At 34.1% G+C, this 24320-nt stretch overlaps 1 protein-coding gene and 1 long non-coding RNA gene across 3 annotated transcripts in view; both read left to right on the top strand.

Annotated features, from left to right (window-relative positions):
• The first annotated feature begins 4246 nt into the window (after positions 1-4246).
• LOC148169117 (uncharacterized) lies at positions 4247-19592 on the top strand. The gene is made up of 2 exons (XR_015770706.1): positions 4247-4862; positions 19503-19592. It is a non-coding gene; the product is annotated as an uncharacterized LOC148169117 (long non-coding RNA).
• Dh31-R (Diuretic hormone 31 Receptor) overlaps positions 19507-24320 on the top strand; it is a 32777-nt gene continuing 27963 nt past the window's right edge. Inside the window, exon 1 of one of the 2 annotated variants that reach the window (XM_088044988.1) lies at positions 19507-19722. In XM_088044988.1, the coding sequence (XP_087901114.1) occupies positions 19629-19722 (94 nt within the window). In that variant the 5' untranslated portion in view covers positions 19507-19628. The remainder of the gene's footprint in view (positions 19723-24320) is intronic. The other variant, XM_088044989.1, reaches the window with a different exon arrangement.

Genomic DNA, 24320 nt, shown 5'->3' with positions numbered 1-24320 from the left:
TGAGCCGAGAAAAACGATGGCGCAAACCGCATCTCAATATCTCTAATAGTTTCCGAGATATTTAACTTTTAATATTGGGAAAAATGAGAAAAAATGAAAATCAACTATCCGAAACTTTGATCGGCCATAACTCGGTTACTTGCAGTCGTATCTGAATTTAAATCCCAGATTTGAAATCTGCGTAAAATTCTGCGTACACTGATGTATAATAACTCAAGTTTACTCCAAAAAATAAGCGAGATATCGATATCATCCATTTGGCATAGTTTTAGTCAAGAATTTTCACGAAAATCTGCAAATTTCGACTTTTGAAAAATCTAACAATTATTTTTTATGTAAAAAATTGCGAGAAAAACGATGGTGAAAACCGTTTCTCAAAATCTTCCGTAGTTTCGGAGATATTGAACTTTGAAAAAATTTCCACTCAAAATTCAGTATCCGAAACTTTGATCGCTCATTGTTCAGTTACTTGTGGACCGATTTTAACGAATCTTACTTTTTGGATTCCACGTGAAATTCTGCGTAAAATGAGCCCAACTAATGTGAGTTTGGTCCAAAAATAAACGAAATATCGACCTCAGTCATTGTATCACTTTTCTTTCGTATTCTTTCAGTCAATCATTCTTCCAGTTTCGTTATTATTCTCCACAACTCTTTATTAGTAATTATCACGAATTATTCCTCTTCCTATAATTCCCATTTTCCGTTCCCACTTTACAACAATTCTCGAATTTTTGCTAATTTATGATTTAACCGCACAACAGCTTGAAATAAGTTTCACACGTTCGAACAATACCAAACTGAGCACGTTTCCTCGTTGACAGAACGTGTAAATTTGAATTGTAGTCGGAAGAGTTCCGGTTTTGTTGAAGCAGAGTTTAGAATTAAATCCAATTAACTATTACAACACCACACCCTCCTTACTCCACTTTTAATATACCGTGTGATCAAAAAACACAACAAACTGTCAAAATTACGTCAAGGATCAAACCACGACGTACGTTATCCACAGCGGACCTGATCAAAACGCTAATTAACTTTTTGGCATTCTTTTAAGAAAACCCGAATTTTTGTACGGAAACAAAAGAAAACTTAATTAAATAAAAGAGGGAAGTATTCAAAACATTTCCACCGAAAACGAGAAGCGAATCGGATCTGTTTTCCAAACGCTTTAATCTCTCGTTGTCAGAAGCTTTTAATAACTTTGTTAAGTGTTCTCCAACTCAATTTCAGGTTTGTTGCGCTCAAGTCTGGGTCACTCCAAACACTCGTTTAAATGTCGCACTTGAAAGTTTCACTCACAGGCTGCTGGAGAATGAGGAACGTTTTTCACAGATAAAGTGGCGCTGCGACGTACGTTGCGAGAAACTCGCAGCCTAGCCTGATCTCTATTTTTTTACAAAGCTTTCACTGGAATGCTGCAATAAGACGAGCATCCGCTGCACAGAGAAGTTGTTTTATAATTAGAATTGAATTAAACGCAGCAATGGCCTTTAATATCGCATAAAACGTTTTTATTTTGTTTTGGCCTGTATGCATTTCCGACGAATATGGGCGCTAATAAAGTGATCGTTATGAGATTATAAAAATAAGATTTATAGTGGAGGAATTGCTCGAGTGGTTCACTTTCATTTTGGCGAGATATGGAGGAGTGGAGACAAACGAAACCGCTTCGATGCACTCGACTTTATGAAGGAATGAAAACGTTGATGTTATATTCGTCTGGAGAAAATATTTCGGGCTTATCTGTATGAAGGCGGTTTATGTGTCTTTATCGCAATTAACAGTAGAGCGCGCTTTCGAGGAGTTTCAAACTGGGAGTATCAATCATCTTCTGGAAAATGTAAAGGAAATGGATGGAATATGCACATAAGAACGCCAAAAATTCAAGATGAATTTGTTCCTCGAGAGAAATAATATGAGAGTTATTTTTTTCCTAGTTCCTTGAACCTTCTAATTAAATTTGGCTAATTGCAGATTGTGCTCTAATGAAATTTTGTTCCATAATAAAAAAATAAAATTTCGAATTCGAACTAGCCAATAAGATCTAAGAACGTCACGACTTCAAACACCGAACGTTCCCGAGACTCCCCGACAGTCTATGACGTTTGGTTTTCCTACTGCGCATCTGCGCGTCCCTCGCGTTCAAATTTTCAATTTTTGCAAGTTTTTCCGAGTTTCCACCCCCAAATGAGTGTTATTTAGTGCGGTTTTTGTGATAAGAGTGATTGTGTCGTGTGGAAACCCCAGTTTTATAAGTTTTACCACTTTAATTTTCGAATTTCCACAAGTGTTTTGCGCGAAAGTTTTTCAGGTAAAACACGAAAGTGGAAGTGTTTTATTACAGAAAAATCTCCTCCGGAGGTCCTGGAATTGAAGGATTTAGTTGGGAGTTGCAGATTTTGAAGAATTATCGTCAATTTCGACACATCATGTCTGGTCTAGTCGGTGCAGGTGTGACGTCATCACTGGCAGAAAGGGTAAGTGAACCTGATTTGCGTCTTACGTCTGACCTACTTAAAGTACTGTTATTCTTAAACGGGAATATTAAAGGAGTCGACATGTATTACTATTAATACTATTACTATTACTACTTTTAATAAATTAGTAAGTTTAAAAAGTGGGGTTAGTTAGACAACGCGATTGCTCCCCAGTTTTCAATAGTACCAACGTCGAAATTCCGAGCGGCAAGTTTGAAATTTTACGTTTTTAATTCCTGAATACCAAAATTGGAAAGCCTGTGTCTTGAAAGACAACGATGTTGTTTTAGTCGTCATGGTGTGATTGGAAACAACATTTGTTAGAACGCCGCCTTATCAAATTCAACTAATTTTGTTCCAAAACCAACACCGCTCGCAACAAAAGAACAAAACGCCTTCGTTATCGCCGCCATTGAAACGCAAATTTTTCTCACAATTAAACGTAATCAAGATCCATCGATGAATAATGAATTAGCGGATTTTGTTTCAGATATCAAAGTTTAAGCGAAAGGAACTTTGGGGAATGAGAGCAAAACTCATGCATTTTGAGTGGTTGAAACAGAAAAGCGTTTCACGTCGTCGTGAAATCCGGTAAAATCGTCATTTTTATCAATGAACGTTTCTAATCTGAAATTTACGACACAAGTGTAATAATTAATCCTGAGCAGCACAGGATAATTTTATTACCTTCCCTGCAATAAGTGGATCGTAAAGTGCGCTCATGTCGCAATTGTATTCCTCTCGGAAGAAGCAGTGCAAATATTAATTCCGTTGTCTGTGAAATGCATTTTTATGAGCATTTAGTTAAATTGAAGATGGAGAGATAAAGCTCTGAGACTTACAATTAATCATAGTAAAAATAAAAAAATAAAGGAGATTCTTGGCTAAACAAGAACAAGTTCAATTAATTCCTATGTTAACATGTCAAGTCCGGTTTACAACCCTGTAATTTTGAATGGACGAGAATTCCGCTGCGGTTTGTGTATAAGGGATAAAAAATAATCGAGGAAAGTCTTGGCCGCCCTTTTAACATTTCCCGGATTATCTTCATGAGCTCGTTTTGTGATTTTGTGATTGTTTAGCACTAAAATTGTAGAAAACGGTTTGCGTGGAAATCTCCCGATAGCATTAAAGATTTTACATTTTAAGGAATTAAATGGGTTTTACCACATTTATTGGCGCAAAGTGGATTTGGGGCTAATGAGGCGGATTTGCGATGAATTTTACTACGTTAGAGAGACGATTAATTATTATTATAGTTTTGTTTTAATTTAATAATTAATAAACTGCCCACAACGACTTTTCATAGTTGATTGTGTTCACGCGGACAAATAATCGATATAAAATGGAATTGTTCTTTTTAAACCTTTCATGTAATTTTATCATAATGCTTATAAATCGATAAACTGTCCGTTTTGGAAATTACAGTATCGTTTTGTGTAAGTATATAAATAGATACCGAGATAAAAATTACCATTTCCGTCTCCGAAGAAAACACGCAAATTTAATATACACGAAAATGGAATTATGTTCGTATTAGGAATGTGTAATTTTGTGCTGAAAATAGACAATGTAGGAAGAATATTTGGGATAAACCAAAAATTTCGATTTTTTTTTTGTTTGTAGCCTGGTAATTTTAATGTCACAAGAATTATACATGGGGAAATTGGTAACTTAGGGTTGCTCATTAAATGTGTCAAATTTCAAAATTATTGCTCAAGCGAGACAGATTTTGGAATTTTTTACATTTGAGATAAACAAAAATTTCGAATTTTTTTTTGAAGCGTGTAACTTTGGTAGTTTTAACGTTACGAAAATCAAATTTGGTGAAATTAGTAAATAGGAGGTGCTTATTAACTGTGTCAAATTTCAAAAGTAGTGATCAACCAAGACAGATTTTGGAATTTTTCATTTTGGAGCTAAACCAAAAAGTTCGATTTTTTTGTGGAAATCTGTAAGTCTGCTATTTTTACCGCTACTAAAACCAATCTAATTTAGTGAGATTGGTAACTTGGAGTTGCTCTAAATCCAAACTAATCAAAAAAATCTAGGAAATTCAAAGAGAAACTTCTATGAGTCGCCAGCATTCATATGACAGTGCCGTTCGTCGTAATTTTCCTCAAAAATCGTCTCTTTTTTATAAGGGACTGAACGGGTCCTCAACCGCCCTTTCAATCCACCTCTTGCAACTTCTGAAAAGTAAAGTGTTATCCTTGCGTCATCGATACCATCCTCGTAGCGCAGCTTTGCATCCTTCAGTTATTCGCGCGTTTTCGTGCCGAGCGGAAGCATTTCAGTGCCGCTGAAAACCTTTAAAATTCCGAGGATGTTTACGGAAAGAACACCAACAATCTGAGGAATTTCCAAAGTGGATTTATAAAGGTAAATGAAACTCACATTACAAACGCGCGAGAAATTTTCATTTCTTTTCGGTCTTTGCGCTGTCTTGAGATTTCGGAACTAAGGAATTTATCAATCCGAAATTGTGAAAATTGTGTCTTTTAATCTCTTCGGAGTGTCAAGGGGAGAATGTAGGCGATTTTTCATATGGGACTTGCAGGTCACGACTCAAAGCCTGTTAGTGGCGCAAACGTCATTAAAATGTTAATGAAAGAAGCTTTACAAACACAAATAATTACATATCTTCTTCTATTTTTGTTTACGAGTGTAAAGGTCGGTCTGAGCTAGTTTCTCGCAGTTAAAATGCGAGTTTTTTTTCACTATTTACCTATCCAAAGTGTATTTATTTCGTTAATCGTGTTGTTGGTTTTCCTATCTTCGTGGTGAAACTAATTTAATGGCGTGTTTGGGTTTCGTCAAATGGGAAGTCACGGTCATTCTAGTCTAATTAAATAAATGAAAAACCATAATTATTACGATCGGAAAACTCTACAGTCTAAAACCAAAAAAAAAAAATATTTTCTTAAATTTTGGAATTTTTTATTCTGAAAATGTACTAAAAAATTATGTAATTCTGGTAATTTTAACGCCACAACAATCAAACTTGAGGAGATTGATAACTAAGAGGTGCTTATTAACTGCCTCAAATTTCAAAATTATTGCATAAACGAGTCAGATTTTGGAATTTCTTACATTTGAGATAGATAAACCAAAAATTTCGAAAAAATATTTTTGAAGCGTATAACTTTGATAATTTTAACGCTACTAAAATCAAATTTGGTGAGATTGGTAACCAAGAGGTGCTTATTAACTGTGTCAAATTTCCAAATTATTGCTCAAACGATACAGATTTTGGAATTTTTTACATTTGAGATAAACCAATAATTTCGAAAATTTTTTGAAGCGTGTAACTTCGCTACTAAAATTAAATTTGGGGGGATTGGTAACTAAGAGGTGCTTATTAACTGTGTCAAATTTCAAAATTATTGCTCAAACGAGATAGATTTTGTAATTTTTTACATTGGAGATCAACCAAAAATTTCGAAATTTTTTTTTCGAAGGGTGTAGCTTTGGTAATTTTAACGCCACTAAAACCAAATTTGGTGAGGTTGGTAACTTGGAGATGCTCATTAACTGTGCTAAATTTAAAATTTGTTGATTAAACGAAACCGATTTTGGAATTTTTATTTTTGAGATAAACCAAAAATTTCGAAAAATTTTTGTTAAAACTTGTAATTCTGGTAATTTGAACGCTACTAAAACCAAATTTGGTGAGACTAGTAATTAGGAAGTATCTATTAAGTGTGTCTAATTTCAAAATTATTGATCAACTAAGATTGATCTTGGAATTTTTTATTTAAGGGATGAACCAAACTCTTCTAAAAAATATACTTGTAACTCTACTAATGTAAAATCGATCAGAAGATGCATTTGTTTATTAAATACGAATTTCTTCGCATGATGTGATCTTATAAAATCCCATTCTGAAACTCAAACGACCCCAGGATAAAAATACATTCCCAGCGAAATAAAAGGAATAAAGCTTTCCCCATTTCGTATTTTATTTTAATATCCCGTAATGAAATCGTTTTAAATAATCATTTAGACAAACATTTCCAAGCAAAAGAAACGAAGCTTTTAACCAAAACGCTCCTATATAAAATTTCTTTCGCCAGAGACGTATTCAGGTCGCTTGCAGCCCAGTTCGTCTCTGTTAAAACCACCAAATTCTCTAATAGCACATGTTTTATTTTAAGGAGTGATAACTTCCACATTGCATGCATAAAATTCGATACTTGTCTAAAAATAGAACGGCTAAATAAAAGTAAACAGGATCGAGTGACATGGGAACAAATAATTGAATAAGGATAGTGACGATTTTACGATGCTTGTAATTCGCTGCTTTACTACTCCCAAACTCGGATCATCTTTTACAAACTCCGCAAAACCACAAACGGAAGGATAATGCGAGGAAACATAAACTTTGTCGATTGTAATCAGATTTCAACGGAAGATGTGATATCCAACGGGAAAAACAGCCACCGAATCGGCCGACGCTGCGCCTCTCAAACGGCGGGGCAAAAAAATAGTTTTTTTTCTAGTTGGCTCGGGAAACTTGCCTACTAGATAGCAACAAAAAATATGTACACTGTCGGATTTACTGTACAAACATTCAAATTCGAAACAAACATAAAACAACGAATTGATGGACACAGCTTTGTGAAAACTTTATAGCGCTAGTAAAATAAAGCCAAATTTACGATCTCGGATTAGCGATAAATAATATTAACGGCGCGAAGTTGGCAACGTCATTTTCAAAGTAGATTTTGTTTCACTACTAGCCAATAGTGCCACTGTTAAACCTAAATCCAGTGTGCTCTGGTATACAGACTTGAACGCACAGGCATGTGCCACTTCTCTCAAATAGTGAACAATTTTACAGTGTTTGAATTTGTAGTTTCTAAGCTCGAATTTACGCAAACGGAAATAGAATTCAATCACAAAAACATGCAACGAGAGTGTCAAATTTTGGCAGTTGACGTTTCTTCCAAAAGGCGGCACTCTTTTGCTTGTGCAACGCCAACCACGATGTTATATTTTGCGGATCTTATTAGAGCCGTCGCTCGTGGAAATAACCACTTTTTGTCCTTGTTACATAAAAATCTATTACCTACATTCGCGTCAGATATCAGCGGGTGTTCCTCCAAAACATCAACGTAATGAAAACTCCAATTTTATATATTTTAATCAAGTTTCCAAGGATTAAATGAATTGATTAACAGACATCGGAGCAAAATTTGCTAATTTTGTTGGCACCAACCGCACAATAAGTTGAGGCTGCTTTGAAATGAGCGGCTAAATTGACTGAAGCCTCGTAAATGAATCAATCAAGACAATATCTATTTCGGGAAGATGAATAATTCAATTAAAACAATCTCGTTAGCTAGCCATAATTATTATCAAAACAGCATGCGGCAATTTTGTACGTGGGATTTAATAAAAGACCTACGTCAATTTTAAGCTTTTGAGTTCGAAACATCAAAGTTGGCGCGGATTAACCACAAAAGAGAGCTTAGAAGAATTAGCCGACTTCTGTTATTGTTATTGAAGTTTGGCACAAAGATGGCTGTGGTGGCGACTTCACCTCAAGCTGTCAAAAAACAGACTTATTTGTTTCAAAGCCTACTTATAATTTTCCCGGGCTGTAATATTAATAAATTTTCACCTTTGTCTAGGAAACATGACTATAAATTTCCGATAACTTAAGCTAAACCAGCTAAGCCTTTGATGTTACGATTTCCCGAACAATAACACAGCATGTAGCGAAGCAGCAAGAGTCTTTAATCGATGACGGAATTAAAAGCTTACCTTGATTTATGAAATTACGAAGCCGCGAACTAGAACAATGAACGCAAAAAACTCCATTTTGCGTTTTTATTATTCTTTTGTTCAGGGACTCAATCAACGAAGATTAAGAAACTCCAATAAGAAAAAAAGATTTAATGTAGCAAGTGCGGAAAGTGGAGTTTTAGCAGACGCGATTTTATTTTGCGAATGAGGCGTGGCACAACGAACATTTGTTAGTTCAAGAAGAAAATCGAAAAGAACTTTATGTATCAAGTGCGCAAAATGATTTTGACGGCGAGAAGTGGTAGTAAAATGAGTGCTATTATTGCTCCATTGTTTTCCTTTCTAAGGCCTTGAACTTCCACATGCGATGTGCAGGTGTGGAGTAATAATTCTCCATTTTCGTTTCGCTGCTGTTTAAAATTCCGTTTATGGCTCCCGTAATTGAATTGTGGAAAATAGCGGCAATGTGCGGTAATGCAGTTATGAATTCAAACGAAATCTTTTTATTTTTGGGCACGAGCCGAGTTAAATACAAGCGTTATCGGTGTGGAAATTGATGCTAGAATAATTCCAAATTAGTTTATTCGCATTTATTTACACAAAGAATTAATATTAATGAATGGAAATTTATTGCGTGGGGTAAAGTTGACGAGGAAAAGTCGTTGCTGTCGCTCTAAAATTTTGAGATATTGGGCTGTTAATTGCCAACCCTGAAGTAGCAAAATCCCCAAATTTCATCGTTTTGCCATTAAAATTGTCAAAATTACATGTTTTAATGGAGAAAATGGAAATTTTTGGTCTATTCTATTAATAAAAATTAATTGAAATTTTTTTTGGCCTCATTAACTGTAAACGTCAAATTAACATTCAAGTGACATCTTCGGAAACATTATATTTACAAGCGCCCTGGACGTTTACACACGCCGTGCGGTAAAAATTGCCCAAATCGTCTGCTCTTCAGATGCGTTTATAAATTAAAATCACTTTACCATAATGAAGATTGATCACCAAAGTGGAATCTACCTAAATTATTATCTCAATTAAGACAATATTTCTATTTTTAAAGTCATATTAAAACTTTTTTTATACAGCGCCATCTTGTGTACTTTTTGTGCACCAACTACAAAATTGACAGAATTGACAGATGATGAAATTTATAAATGTCAGATGTGACAGTTCTCATGAATTTTGGAAAACCCAATTATTTAAATTAAAATTTTTCGGCCAAAAAGTTTAATACAACTCTTGTGCGTTAACCATTTTACAGCGCTCAACCAAATTAAAGGTAGTAAATTCTCAAATTTGATCGCTCTGGTATCAAAACTGTCAAAATTACAAGATTAAATGTAAAATGTTGCAAATTTTTAGTCTACTAGATGAAAAATTTTCTCAAAAGTCTCCGGTGCTTTCAAATTTTGAGCTTTAGGGCTGTCAATTACCAACTCAAAAATTACAAGCTCCCCAAATTTCGTCGCTCTGGCATCAAAACTACTAAAAATTTAATTACGAATACAGAATGTTAGAAATTTTTAGTCTATTCTATAGATGAAAATTTTTAAAATTCTTCCCCGTCGCACTAAAATTTTGAAATTTAGAGCAGTGAATTACAAAAGTAAAAGTAGAAAAGTCCCCAAATTTCATCGCTCTCGTATCAAAACTGTCAAAATTACAGAATTCAATGGAAAATGTTTCAAATTTTCAGTCGATTCGATGAAAAAATTTCCAAAATTTCTCCTTGTCGCTCCAAAATTTTGAAACTTCGAGCAGTAAATTACCAACCTAAAAGTAGCAAATTCCCTAAATTTCGACGCTCTGGCATTAAAACTGTCAAAAAACAGGTGCATATGTGGCGTAATTGAGCTATTTCTAATGGCATTCTAGCCTCGTAGAGAAAAAAGTAAATGAACGATTAAATCTATAAAACTGAGAAATTAGCGTCTGTTTGAGCATTAATATGAACGCAAATAAATATCCCGAATTCAATAAATCACTGAACCGAATCATTGCAATATTCATAACTGAAATCTCTCAAATTTGCAAGAGAATAAAATTATGAATTTGCAATAAAAATAATTCTCGTACAAACTTCGCTTAAAAATAGCGTAAATATTTACTCTGGAGAAAAATAAACAGTTTCTTGTTGCCTCCAAATCAATAGAATTTACGAGAGGCTAATTAAAACCTCCACATTTATAATTTCCATTTAGCATTGAATACCGAGCGAACATTACAACTGATGACCTGAACAGTTACCAGTAAAAGCAAACGCTCGTTTTGCCCTCATTTCGTGACTTCTTTCAGCTTAATTACTTACTTCATGCTTACATAATTGCCTGCTGCTTTTATAGCTGACGCGAGCAACTAATTAAAAAAAAGGTGCTATACTCGGATTTTTCTGACTTTGGTTAGGCCCCGCCCATACGAACAAAAGACGATTTGAGTTTGTCCGGGTTGCAAAGCCAATGCGATTTTCAACTAAAAGACTTATTTTCGGGTTTCGCCGAAGTGTGTGAAATTTACAATTGTTTATGCGCCAACTTTGCAATGAGAAAAGAATAAAGGGGAGGAGTAATTTAGTGGCCATTACTTCGGGTTATTATAAACAAATAAAATAATTATTTATAGTAAACCTTTCGGGTTTTTAGTTTGTTTCCACTTAAAAATGAGCCGAGTTTGTTTAGACGAAGTTTTTCTTTGTCGCGGCTTTTATTAGGGCTCCAACAAAAGAACTCTTTTTTTGTCGCGGTCTCCATCAACAGGTCCACCTCAATCCAAACCTCATTAATCATTAATAAAAGTAAACTCCAAGAAATCGATTTATAAATAGTTAATTTGAACCGTAAATATTTACCACCTTCGAAACCAATTTATTATTTTCGCGAATCGCCCCAATTGTCCGTCTAATCCGTTTAACAAGCTTATAAAATAATAACGAGAGTTATTCGTCGATTGCGGAAAATTTCATTTCTGTCTTTATGAAGAATGAAATTTTCATTCCGCGAATAAAATATTACATTGGTGGAGTAATGAAGAGCGCTTCGGGCGGATTATTGTTTTCCTTTCGTTTACATGAGAAAATGGGATCTAATTTTACATCGAATTATTTGTTTGCATGTTATTTAATTTCGTCGGAATGTTTTCGCCGGCTTCGGATTTACGATGTGTTCAATAATTGGAGTTTATTACGAAATAAAAACAAATTTGGTTTAACAGGTTTTGAGAAATTTAGCGAATTAGGCGAGAACACTCACGCGATGAACAAAAACCTTCTTATCAGGTCGGCTGTGTACAAAAATTTGCGTTTTGACATTGACAGCTTGCTGACGCTACACCAAACGTCTGCTCATATTTTGTTTTCCAAAGCCAACATTTTTTTTGATCACACTGTATAAAACAAATTGTTGCTAAATAGAAGTTATTTGATTTAATGCAAATTTTCCTTCCACGTAAATACGTTTTGTTGTTTGTTTGACATTTAACCTTTTAAATTGTTTAAATGTAACATCAAATGAATTGGATATCATATGTTGATGACAGCAACCTGACTACCTGGTGATCATTTACTGGAATTTTTTTTTGAAAAATCTCCCAGTAAACGCGACCTTGAGATGTTGAGAAATTTATTATTTTGGCCTGACAAATATGTGGATATTTCTGGTGGTTTTACGGGCGATAAAACGAGCGGATCGTAGTTCCTTGCGACATTTTTAAGTGGGCGACTGCAACTTTTGAAGGAATTCGGCCCGGGACAATTGGATATCCGCTCAAATTTTCCAGTATTAAAGTTCTATCAACATTACACGGTTTTATGGTTTTCCATTTTAACATCTAAAACGTATTTTTTATTTTACGATCATGTGCATAAACAGAAGCTTTATTCCAGTCCCACGTCTCGAAAGGTTCTTAAAATAACGTTTTAATAAGGAAGTAAATGTGCTTTTACGCCATGGGATCAACTATTGGATCTACAGGGTGCTTCAAAAATAGTTAAAAGAAGGGTTATTATGGGGTGTGGAGGCGCATTGTCGTGTTGAAAATAGCCAAATTCGAAGCTTTTTCAGTGACTTATAAAATTTAGTGTTTTATTTGCGTTTATTCAACATTTCTGTTAGAAATAGCGACGTTTTCTACCATAAATGAAGACATTTTAGTCACACCGAAATCCAAAGCAGCGGATTTGACTAGATTTTGACTCCAAAAATGTCAATAAATAGAATTTGTTTCGAAAATCCTAACTCGGATTTAGTTTTAACCAGGAATTCAACAGTTTTGGTCAAATAAAATTGGAATTGAGCTCACTTGGAGATTGAAATGCTCTCTTTCGATGGACTAAAATTTGACCACGAAAACTGTCAAAATTGAGCCCATTTAGAGATTGCAACAAAAAAGGCCAATAAAAATATATCGGCAATTAAATTTTGAGCGAATTGAAAGGTAAACACCGCCTCTATTGAACCGTTTCGTTCCGAGTTATAAACCTATAATTTTATGTTCATTTTCATTTAGGATGATGTACCTACCATATTAATTTAGACTAATAGCCGGTTATGAATTCCATTATGAACATTACACGTCCTTTCACCCAATACATTAGCGAGTGGCTGTTTTAAGTCTCCATTTTTGTTTGATCAATTAAACATATGACAATCAACTAATGGCGTATCGTGTCATCTCGCAAGATGAGCACGCTATTCAACGCGTTGACTTTTCAAACTGCCATTTCCTCCAACACAAACAATTTTTTTTTCTTCCATTTTTCTGCAGTGTTTGTTCTTGCGGAAAAACAATATTTGCGTGATAATTCCAATTCAATTGATACGTGAAAACGAAAGGGGATTCGTGCTGCTTCCTTAAAATTGTTAAAAAAATGAAATACTTTGTTGACTTTAGAGAGTTCTGGCTGTCTGAAACAAATTAAAATTAGGTGAAGTGGCCAATCGGTTCATAAAGCAGTTTTACAAACACGTCGTCTCCTGATGAGATTTAAGCCGTTTCTGCAAACTGGAAGTTGTCCTCAAGACGATGTTTTTACCATTAGTTGGATGCTGAAAGTTTGTGTCGTTCGATCTAGAATATTGCAATTTGGCGGAGTTAATAAACGATGAAAAACAAGTAATTTCTCCAAATTTCATAGCTAAAATTTCCAAATTCAAAATAAAATTCCATTCAAAATTACCAAAGTTACGAATTTTTAGAGAAAATTTCTCATATTTTGACTTCGTCTTGAAAATAAAAATTTCTAAAATTTGTGTCCTTCGATCTAGAATATTGCAATTTGGCAGAGTTAATAAACGATAAAAAACTAGTAATTTCCCCAAATTTCATAGCTGTAACACTTAAATTACCAAAATTACGAATTTTAAGAAAAGAATTTCTCATATTTTGACTTCGTCTTGAAAATAAAAATTTCTAAAATTTGTGTCGTTCGATCTAGAATGTTGCAATTTGGCAGAGTTAATAAACGATGAAAAACTAGTAATTTCCCCAAATTTTATAGCTGTAACACTTAAATTACCAAAATTACGAATTTTAAGGGAGGATTTATCTCATATTTCGACTTGGCTTTGAATATAAAAATTTCTAAAATTTGTGTTTTTTGATCTACAATGTTGCAATTTAGAAGAGTAAATATACGTTCGAAAACTAGAAGTGTCCTAAAATTTCATTGCTTTTGCACTAAAATTACCAAAGTTATGAATTTTGGGGAAGAATTTCTCATATTTCTGCTTTGCCTTAAAAATAAAAATTTCTAAAATTTGCATCTTTTGTTCAAAAATTTTGTAATTTGCCAAAATTTCATAGCTGTAGCATTAAAATTATCAAAATTACGGATTTTACTGAAAGAAATCTGAAATTTTTGTATCGACTTTAAAAAAAAATCTAATATTAGTGTCTTTTGCTCTACAATTTTGCAATTTGGTATAGTTGTTTTTCGACCTAATAATATTAGTTTTCCCAAATTTCATAGGTGTTGCTCTAAAATTACCATAATTACGATTTTTAGGGTTAGAATTGAAATTTTTAAATTTAAGTTAACACGCCTAACGTTTTTGAAACTGAAAACACTCTGAAATGTCTAATTAAAAATTGGCTTAGTTTACCTTGCAAGAATTTTTCTGAGGGCAGCACAAACTCCGAAACGACCGTCTTGTCCAAAAGTCGAAACACAACTGATTTCAATAAAGGGATTTTTACCTACTTACATAAATTTCCGAATTGCTTATCATTACTTTTTTCTTGAGCTAACAAAAAGTTCTTGGGTGGCGCTACGTAATAATAAATGACGAGTTTTCAGAAGGTCGAGTTCCAAACTAAATCCTAATATATAGAGTGTTCTAACGATTGTAGACGAAACTGATGTTGGAGCTAGCCAAGTACTCATTTTCAAAAATTCAAAGTGATTTTTAAGATGTTGGCAATTTTTGCTGGGTCAAAAATGAAAATTTCTAAAATTTGAGTCTTCCACTCTACAATTTTGCAATTTGGTGGAGTTAATAAACAATTCAAGAAGATTATTTCCTCAAATTTCGTAGTTGTGGCATAAAAATTATCAAAATTACGAATTTCAGCATAAGACGTTCGGTCTAAAAAAGAAAATGTTTAAAATCTATGTTTTTTGCTTTACAATTTTGCCATTTCGTGAAGTTAATAAACGATTTAAAAATAGTAAATTCCTCAAATTTCAAGTCTCTAGCACCATAATTACCAAAATTCCAGATCGAATTCACAAAGAATAAATAAAAACACAACAGAAAATTGAAAGTACAATAATAATTTATCCTCCACTTCATCTCGCCGCCTCCTCGACATTTCCTTGACACATTCTGTTGTCGATTCAACCCAGCGCAAATAAACTCCCTAAGCAGTGCGTTAAATGGACGGAAATTATATGATATGGAGTTGGTGATTACATGGAGCGAACGAGACGTGTTATTGATGAAAAATCAAATTATTTCGCCCTCTCCTAACCAAATCGATTCTTTTGTTGAAATGTGGAGGATTTTTGACATTATCGACAGCACGTGTTGCACTATCGGCAAATTAGTTCCAACGAAATTTATTGTCTGTATCAAACTCAATAAGCTTTGTCCGCTGGCGAATGCACTCCACTTTTAACAGAGACTTCAATGCGGCGGACAAAATTTTTGCGTTCTGAATCACATTTCCGCAAACGGACGATATAATTTCGGGTTTGGTTATTTGTACAAATGTTTGAAAATACGACTTAATGAGATAAAAACGTGGAACAATAAACTACACGACGCCGTTATTTGCTGATGTAGAGTTTTATAGCGAAAGCCAGCCTTTACGACTCGAACTAGGTGTTAAAATTCCGATTTAAGTAGCTGTTGATGGGGCTTTTCGTCGATAAAGAGTTTTTGCGGGGAAAACTATGAAAAATTCGTGAACGGCTATAAAAATTATGTACAGCACCCTCGCCGAAGCGTCACAGCGCAACTCACAAGTTCAAAATAGAGCGTCTAAAATTTCTCCCGGCTCGAAATAACCGAAAAAAAATTTCATTAGAGTTCCCGATATTTCATCCTGACTCTAAATATTAAGCAAACCTCTCGTCGCTCCTCTAAAAATACTCGATGAATATCGGTCTGTCCGCTATCGACTCCTCATATTTTCCATGTCATCCGAATGGATTTTTCGCGTATTTGAAAGACGTGAAAGACATCAATGCATAATTTAAATAAATCTGGTATGTCGGATTACATTTCTGTATTGAAAATGTGAACACAGCTGTCGGTCCATATTTTGTTTGCTATGTAGTTGTAACTATGATAATTTATATGATAATCGGTTTCTCCTGTCGCCATTCGTCATGGGAAAATAGAATTCGTTGACTTAATGGATTAGTTATTATTTCAACAAAAACGAAAACGGCGCACATTGTAGTTCTCACAGTGTTTCCTATTCGGCTCTAAATGAGAGAGTCTAGAAACTAGCTGAAATTATAATGAATGTTGAAAGCTTTTGGCTGTTTTGTTTTGAATTATTAGTTCAAAAAGGCAGATATGTAATGTATCTTCGTCAGGTCAGCATTACTCATTTAAATTCGGGCTTTAAATAGTGAAATCCGTTCGCAAATTTTTTATCTTCACAGAGATAATGAAGGAAATTTAGCCTTTAAATTCATTGGTGGGTGTTATAATTGAAAACCTGTGATGTAGACAAATTTACAGAGTAAATGCGCTGGAAGTTAATTGAAAATATTTATTAGTTAGTTAAAATAGAAAATATCGATGCATCATGTTGACAGTTCTGCTCTCGTTGCAGTTCTAGCAGAGGATTCATTAATAACCTATCGGGCTTTTCAGGAATTTAGATTTTCTGGAATAGAATTGCCTCCTGATTCTAAATCCGAAGCTCGTTTTGTTTCATCAGGTCAGGACTTGCTGCTGTTCTAGAACTTTGAAATTTGGGAGAGTTAATAACTAAGTTTCGATTGTTTACTATCCCAAATTTGGCTGCTGTGGCAATAAAATTACCAGAGTTACAACCTTTGATATTTTTTTGCAGTTTTTGGAGTTTTTGGTTCATCAAAAAAATAAAAATCTTTAAAATCGGTCGCTTCAGCTCTATAAATCTGAAATTTGGCTGAATTAATAACTCTCGATTACCAACCCTCCTAAATCTGGTTGATGTGGCATTAAAATTACCAGAATTACAACCCTTGATAATTTTTTTTGCAGTTTTTGGAGTTTTTGTTTCACCAAAAAATAAAAATTTCTAAAATCAGTCGTTTCGGCTCTCCAAATTTGAAATTTTGCAGAGTTAGTAATTAAGTCTAGATTACTAATCCTCCCAAATTTGGCTGCTGTGGCATTCAAATTACTAAAGTTACAACCCATAAACAATTTTTTTTTCAGTTTTCGGTTTATCCAAAAAATAAAAATTTCTAAAGTTAGTAGTTTTGGCTCTATACATTTGAAACTTGACGGAGTTAATAACTAGGTGTTACTTTAAAATTACCAGAGTTACAACCCTTAATAAATTTTGTTTGCAGTTTCGGTTCATCGAAAAAATAAAAATTTCTAAAATCAGTCCTTTTGGCAGTAAAAATTTGAAATTTGGCAAAGTTACTAACTAACTGTAGATTACCAACCTGCTCAAATTTGGTTGCTGCGACATTAAAATTATTAGAGTTACAACCCTTAAACTTGTTTTGCAGTTTTCGGTTTATCCAAACAATATTTTTTTTTAAATTTCGCTGAGTTCATAACCAAGTTTAGATTACCAACCTTCTTAAATTTGGCTGTTTAGGCATTAAAATTACCAGAGTTACAACCCTTGATAATTCTTCCTACAGTTCACCAAACGATCTAGTGCGGTTCTGGCTTTGACTTTTTAAATCGTTTACAGCCCTCCTACCGCAAACCCTCTGAACCGCAATAAATATTTTTACCCAGCTGGTCAGTCTTACAAATCGAAACAATGGAATTCCCCAAAATACGTCTAGCCTAGCGCTTCATTTCAATGCAGATAAGACCCAACCACTTAAAGATGTTTATGGAGTTTTGCGGTAAGGTGGCTGTAAACGATTTAAAAAGTCAAAGCCATAACCGCACTAGTTCGTTTGGTGAACTGTAGACTCGTTCTTAACAGAAATACCACAAGAGATTCTTGCAACGCTCCTCGAGAACCTAATATGTCGTGAAATTCCAGTCGGTTTTGCTTTCAAGGAAGATTTTTACTTGAAAATTCTCGTTAATTGGAAACTCTGGGTTAAATTAAACTGTCACAGTTGATCGAGAGTGATTCAATATCCGCGCGTTAGGGACATTTCACATTATGAACAGAAATAGTTATTTACACGTACGTTACCAGTGGTGAAAAGGTGGGAGCTTTCGCTATGAGCTTTTCGCGAGAGTGCTGTACATGATTTCTATATTGTTTTTTAATAAAAAAATATTTTTGTAACAAAGTCAAGAAAAGGCGAATATGCAAAACTATTTTAATCTAAAGCGTCCACAAATAAAACCGAAAGATTTCTATTATGCAAAATCAACGCATGCATATGCAATAGTTCTCTCGTATCGATTTCCGCTTCCGCAATAGAATTCCGTCTTTTTCCTCCGGTTCATTAGTAGAATCTGAAACGATCAAGATTCTAATTTATTTCTCGGCTAAATGAAACCGTGCAAACACTTCGACACTGAACACTGTCTTTATCGGAATGAGTTAGACAGCACAAACAACGACGTTTCTTTTATTGCGTTTGAAAATTTCCTCACAGACCATCAAGCTAAATTTAGTCGAAACATAAATCAATCGTGTTTTATTTTTATGTACGCGAAAAAATTCGTTTGATAAACACTTGGTAAACTTCCGTCCAACGACGAAACATGCGCTAACGAACAATGTCGGGTCTATTATTCTCTATTTTGGCTTGTGGAGTCTATATTACGGCGCTCATCATAAAAGAGATTTTTTTGTTTATTTTCTCTTCTTATGTATCGATTGATTTGAGCTGGGAGGCATTGTAAGCCAGACAATCGTATCGCTAATTCATGAAGTTTGTGCGAAAGATGAAGAATGGAGGAGTTCAGCAAATGATGTCTGTGTTTACGATAGCCGTCGGAAAAGTTTTTTTTTCTTTGTGCTCGGTCCGCAGCTCATACTCCTTCCTAGAATCTAAATTTTGCTGACTTGATGCGTAAAATACTACTAGCTTGTATAGTTTAAAAAATTCGCTCTCACGTGTTGGTAGCACTACCAATTACCCCTATCTGTCTACTTGACAGTTTTAGGTTAGGCATCGCTAGACAATGCTGCCAACGTACAAAGAACCCCACGAGCTACCAATTTTTCCTGAAAAACCTGTTGTTATCGAAATTACCGAGCAGTAAATCGAGGGAGTTCCTTTGAAGAAATTTTAGAAATATGTACTTTATTATTAATGGTCTGTTTCCGAGCTCGGCGCTGTGTACGTGTCTTGTATTTGTAACGTCTCCATCCGGAGGAACTAAACAGAATACCAACTTAAAACCAAATGGATCTATTTTTTGACATTTTGTGTGTTTGTGGGGCATTTATAATGTAAAAATCCCAAAATCTCCTCAAATTTTCCGCTGCTTATTAATCCCCAATCAAAGCTTATCAGATCCGTATCGGTTCAAATTAACAAAAATAGCGTCGTAATCGCGCCATCATGGCCAGTTTTCCCGGAATTACATCTAAAAACTGATTTATTTTGGTACTAAACTCGTGTCGCCGCCCCTCTATAAATATTAACGCAACATGTGGTTTGTCCTGTTTCAGAAATGCTGGCGGCGAACATCGCCCTTCGCATGTTCCAGGACATTACACGACTAGCCCCCCTATAATGGAAAGTCAAAAGCAAACTTGGTGAATTCTAAGCCCAGTGTTAACTCAACCTGATTCTCCATGGCCTTCAATTTGTCTGCACATGATAACGAAGTGGTGCAGTCAAGGAGGGAGTTTTGCGAAGTCTTGCACGAGTCGCCGAGTAACATTTCCGGTGAGTTTTACTTTGGTGGGAAATTTAGTGGATTTTTAATGATAAGTCTTCAAAACGTAAATGTGGAGTACATATTTTCCGTTTTTATTCTCTTTTTTCGCTTCTTTGCGCCCCTTGGAAGTTGAGCACCGCTCGCTCACTGTGAAAGCGCCAATTCGAGCATTCAAAGAGAAACTTTTAACAATGCTCGCTGACATTTTGTGAATCAAAGGTCCTGAAATAATCTATTCATTGTGGAGAGTCCAGTGTGAATTAAGCAGAAGTTGCGTTCGGAGTCGAGAGTTAAATTAGAAATGGTTTTATTTCGGAGTTTCTTGAAATGTTCGACGTTTGCTTCTTTTTTAATTCGGATTTGTGGGGACTGGTATTGGCGTATCATTTATACAGGGTGTAGCAGAAATAAGTTTATTAATCTAAACTGGTGATGGATCGTGTTAAAATAAACAAATTTTTCTTTTGCGGTTTTCCAAAATTCGAGCTCCGTTTTGAGATATCAACAATTTTGGAAACTGATTGGTTTTTGCACAAAAAATGTAAACATTATCAGCTCGCCGGAAAGCCGCAGTCGCGTAAAAACGAAAACTGATAACGTTTTTAATTTCATGAATTATTTTAGTTTTAATTTTGTCGGTTTCCAAAACAAATTGTTTTACGGAAAGTGCAAGTTTGGATCTCAAAAAATAGCCAATTTTTCAAACGTTGAGTTTGATTTGTTGTTTTTCTTAAACAAATTTGATTTTGTTTTTACTTATTTTCTGCTCTAAATTAGTCCAAAAATTTTTCATAAAACGTCACGTGTCTAAAAATCGCGTGGACAGAATTTGTTGTTGTCCATAATTTACGTGGCCCATAATTAGAATGTGACTATTTAAATTTACAAATTTCTTGGAAAAACTTGAGAATTTTGAAAAACTGAAGAGGAAAATTTTGTTTGTTTTATCTAGATTTGCCACTAGATTAATTTAATGTACTTATTTCTGTTGCACCCTGTATAGGTACGTCTTGGATAAGTCTGTAATAAATTACAGGCAATTTACATAGTTTAAAGTTAAATTAACTGAGTTGGGTGGGATGTTGGCTGAAAACCGATAAAAAACTGATATGGGGCATAATTAGAATGTTTATAGAGTTCGAGGGTGATAAGCTCACAAACCCGAGAGATATAAACATAAAACTGGGCTTATGGTACATGGCAGGTTTTATGATCAAGCTTGAGAATAAATTATGAGTTTTTAAAATTTCTGTATTAATTAGGGGACGTTAATTTTCATTTGTAGAATGGATTAAAAATTTGCAACTTTTTTCATTAAATCTTGTAGTTTGGGCAGTTTTCAGGTCAGAGCGATAAAATTTGGGGAACTTGTTACTTTTGAGTTGGTTATTAACTGTTATAAATCTCAAAATTTTAGAGCGACGGGGACGAATTTTGGAAAGTTTTATTCATAGAATGGACTAAAAATTTCCAATATTCTCCATTAAAACTTGTAACTTTGACAATTTTAATGTCAAAGCGATAAAATTTGGGGAATTTACTACTTTTGAGTTGGTAGTTTACTGCCGTAAATCTCAAAATTTTGGAGTGACAGGGACGGATTTTAGAAATTTTTATTTATTGATTGGACTGAAAATTTCTAACATTCTGATTTCGCACCTGTATTTTTGGTAGTTTTTATGCCAGGGGGATGAAATTTGGGAAATGTGCTACTCCTGACTTGGTTATTTACTACCTTAAATCTCAAAATTTTAGAGCGACAGGGACGGATTTTAGAAATGTTCATTTATAGAACGGACTAAAAATTTCCAATATTCTCCATTAAAACTTGTAACTTTGACAATTTTAATGTCAGAGCGATAAAATTTGGGGAATTTACTACTTTTGAGTTGGTAGTTTACTGCCGTAAATCTGAAAATTTTGGAGTGACAGGGACGGATTTTAGAAATTTTCATTTATTGATTGGACTGAAAATTTCTAACATTCTGATTTCGCACCTGTATTTTTGATAGTTTTTATGCCAGGGGCATAAAATTTGGGAAATGTGCTACTCCTGACTTGGTTATTTACTACCTTAAATCTCAAAATTTTAGAGCGACAGGGACGGATTTTAGAAATGTTCATTTATAGAACGGACTAAAAATTTCCAATATTCTTCATTAAAACTTGTAACTTTGACAATTTTAATGTCAGAGCGATAAAATTTGGGGAATTTACTACTTTTGAGTTAGTAGTTTATTGCCGTAAATCTCAAAATTTTGGAGTGACAGGGACGGATTTTAGAAATTTTCATTTATTGATTGGACTGAAAATTTCTAACATTCTGATTTCGCACCTGCATTTTTGGTAGTTTTTATGCCAGGGGGATGAAATTTGGGAAATGTGCTACTCCTGACTTGGTTATTTACTACCTTAAATCTCAAAATTTTAGAGCGACAGGGACGGATTTTAGAAATGTTCATTTATAGAACGGACTAAAAATTTCCAATATTCTCCATTAAAACTTGTAACTTTGACAATTTTAATGTCAGAGCGATAAAATTTGGGGAATTTACTACTTTTGAGTTAGTAGTTTATTGCCGTAAATCTCAAAATTTTGGAGTGACAGGGACGGATTTTAGAAATTTTCATTTATTGATTGGACTGAAAATTTCTAACATTCTGATTTCGCACCTGTATTTTTGGTAATTTTTATGCCAGCGGGATGAAATTTGGGAAATGTGCTACTCCTGACTTGGTTATTTACTACCTTAAATCTCAAAATTTTAGAGCCACAGGGACGGATTTTAGAAATTTTCATTTATAGAATGGACTAAAAATTTCCAATATTCTCCATTAAAACTAGTAACTTTGACAATTTTAATGTCAGAGCGATAAAATTTGGGGAATTTACTACTTTTGAGTTGGTAGTTTACTGCCGTAAATCTGAAAATTTTGGAGTGACAGGGACGGATTTTAGAAATTTTCATTTATTGATTGGACTGAAAATTTCTAACATTCTGATTTCGCACCTGTATTTTTGGTAGTTTTTATGCCAGGGGCATAAAATTTGGGAAATGTGCTACTCCTGACTTGGTTATTTACTACCTTAAATCTCAAAATTTTAGAGCGACAGGGACGGATTTTAGAAATGTTCATTTATAGAACGGACTAAAAATTTCCAATATTCTCCATTAAAACTTGTAACTTTGACAATTTTAATGTCAGAGCGATAAAATTTGGGGAATTTACTACTTTTGAGTTAGTAGTTTATTGCCGTAAATCTCAAAATTTTGGAGTGACAGGGACGGATTTTAGAAATTTTCATTTATTGATTGGACTGAAAATTTCTAACATTCTGATTTCGCACCTGTATTTTTGGTAGTTTTTATGCCAGGGGGATGAAATTTGGGAAATGTGCTACTCCTGACTTGGTTATTTGCTACCTTAAATCTCAAAATTTTAGAGCGACAGGGACGGATTTTAGAAATTTTCATTTATAGAATGGACTAAAAATTTCCAATATTCTCCATTAAAACTTGTAACTTTGACAATTTTAATGTCAGAGCGATAAAATTTGGGGAATTTACTACTTTTGAGTTAGTAGTTTATTGCCGTAAATCTCAAAATTTTGGAGTGACAGGGACGGATTTTAGAAATTTTTATTTATTGATTGGACTGAAAATTTCTAACATTCTGATTTCGCACCTGTATTTTTGGTAGTTTTTATGCCAGGGGGATGAAATTTGGGAAATGTGCTACTCCTGACTTGGTTATTTACTACCTTAAATCTTAAAATTTTTGAGCGACAGGGACGGATTTTAGAAATTTTCATTTATAGAAAGGACTAAAAATTTCCAATATTCTCCATTAAAACTTGTAACTTTGACAATTTTAATGTCAGAGCGATAAAATTTGGGGAATTTACTACTTTTGAGTTGGTAGTTTACTGCCGTAAATCTCAAAATTTTGGAGTGACAGGGACGGATTTTAGAAATTTTCATTTATTGATTGGACTGAAAATTTCTAACATTCTGATTTCGCACCTGCATTTTTGGTAGTTTTTATGCCAGGGGGATGAAATTTGGGAAATGTGCTACTCCTGACTTGGTTATTTACTACCTTAAATCTCAAAATTTTAGAGCGACAGGGACGGATTTTAGAAATGTTCATTTATAGAACGGACTAAAAATTTCCAATATTCTCCATTAAAACTTGTAACTTTGACAATTTTAATGTCAGAGCGATAAAATTTGGGGAATTTACTACTTTTGAGTTAGTAGTTTATTGCCGTAAATCTCAAAATTTTGGAGTGACAGGGACGGATTTTAGAAATTTTCATTTATTGATTGGACTGAAAATTTCTAACATTCTGATTTCGCACCTGTATTTTTGGTAGTTTTTATGCCAGGGGGATGAAATTTGGGAAATGTGCTACTCCTGACTTGGTTATTTGCTACCTTAAATCTCAAAATTTTAGAGCGACAGGGACGGATTTTAGAAATTTTCATTTATAGAATGGACTAAAAATTTCCAATATTCTCCATTAAAACTTGTAACTTTGACAATTTTAATGTCAGAGCGATAAAATTTGGGGAATTTACTACTTTTGAGTTAGTAGTTTATT

Source organism: Gnatocerus cornutus, chromosome 9, assembly GCF_029298725.1.
Source record: "Gnatocerus cornutus isolate USDA-ARS CGAHR chromosome 9, icGnaCorn1.1, whole genome shotgun sequence".
In the NCBI taxonomy this organism is placed as follows: domain Eukaryota; kingdom Metazoa; phylum Arthropoda; class Insecta; order Coleoptera; family Tenebrionidae; genus Gnatocerus; species Gnatocerus cornutus.
Note: the sequence above shows the minus strand (reverse complement) of the source record. Positions and strands in the feature narration are given on the sequence as shown.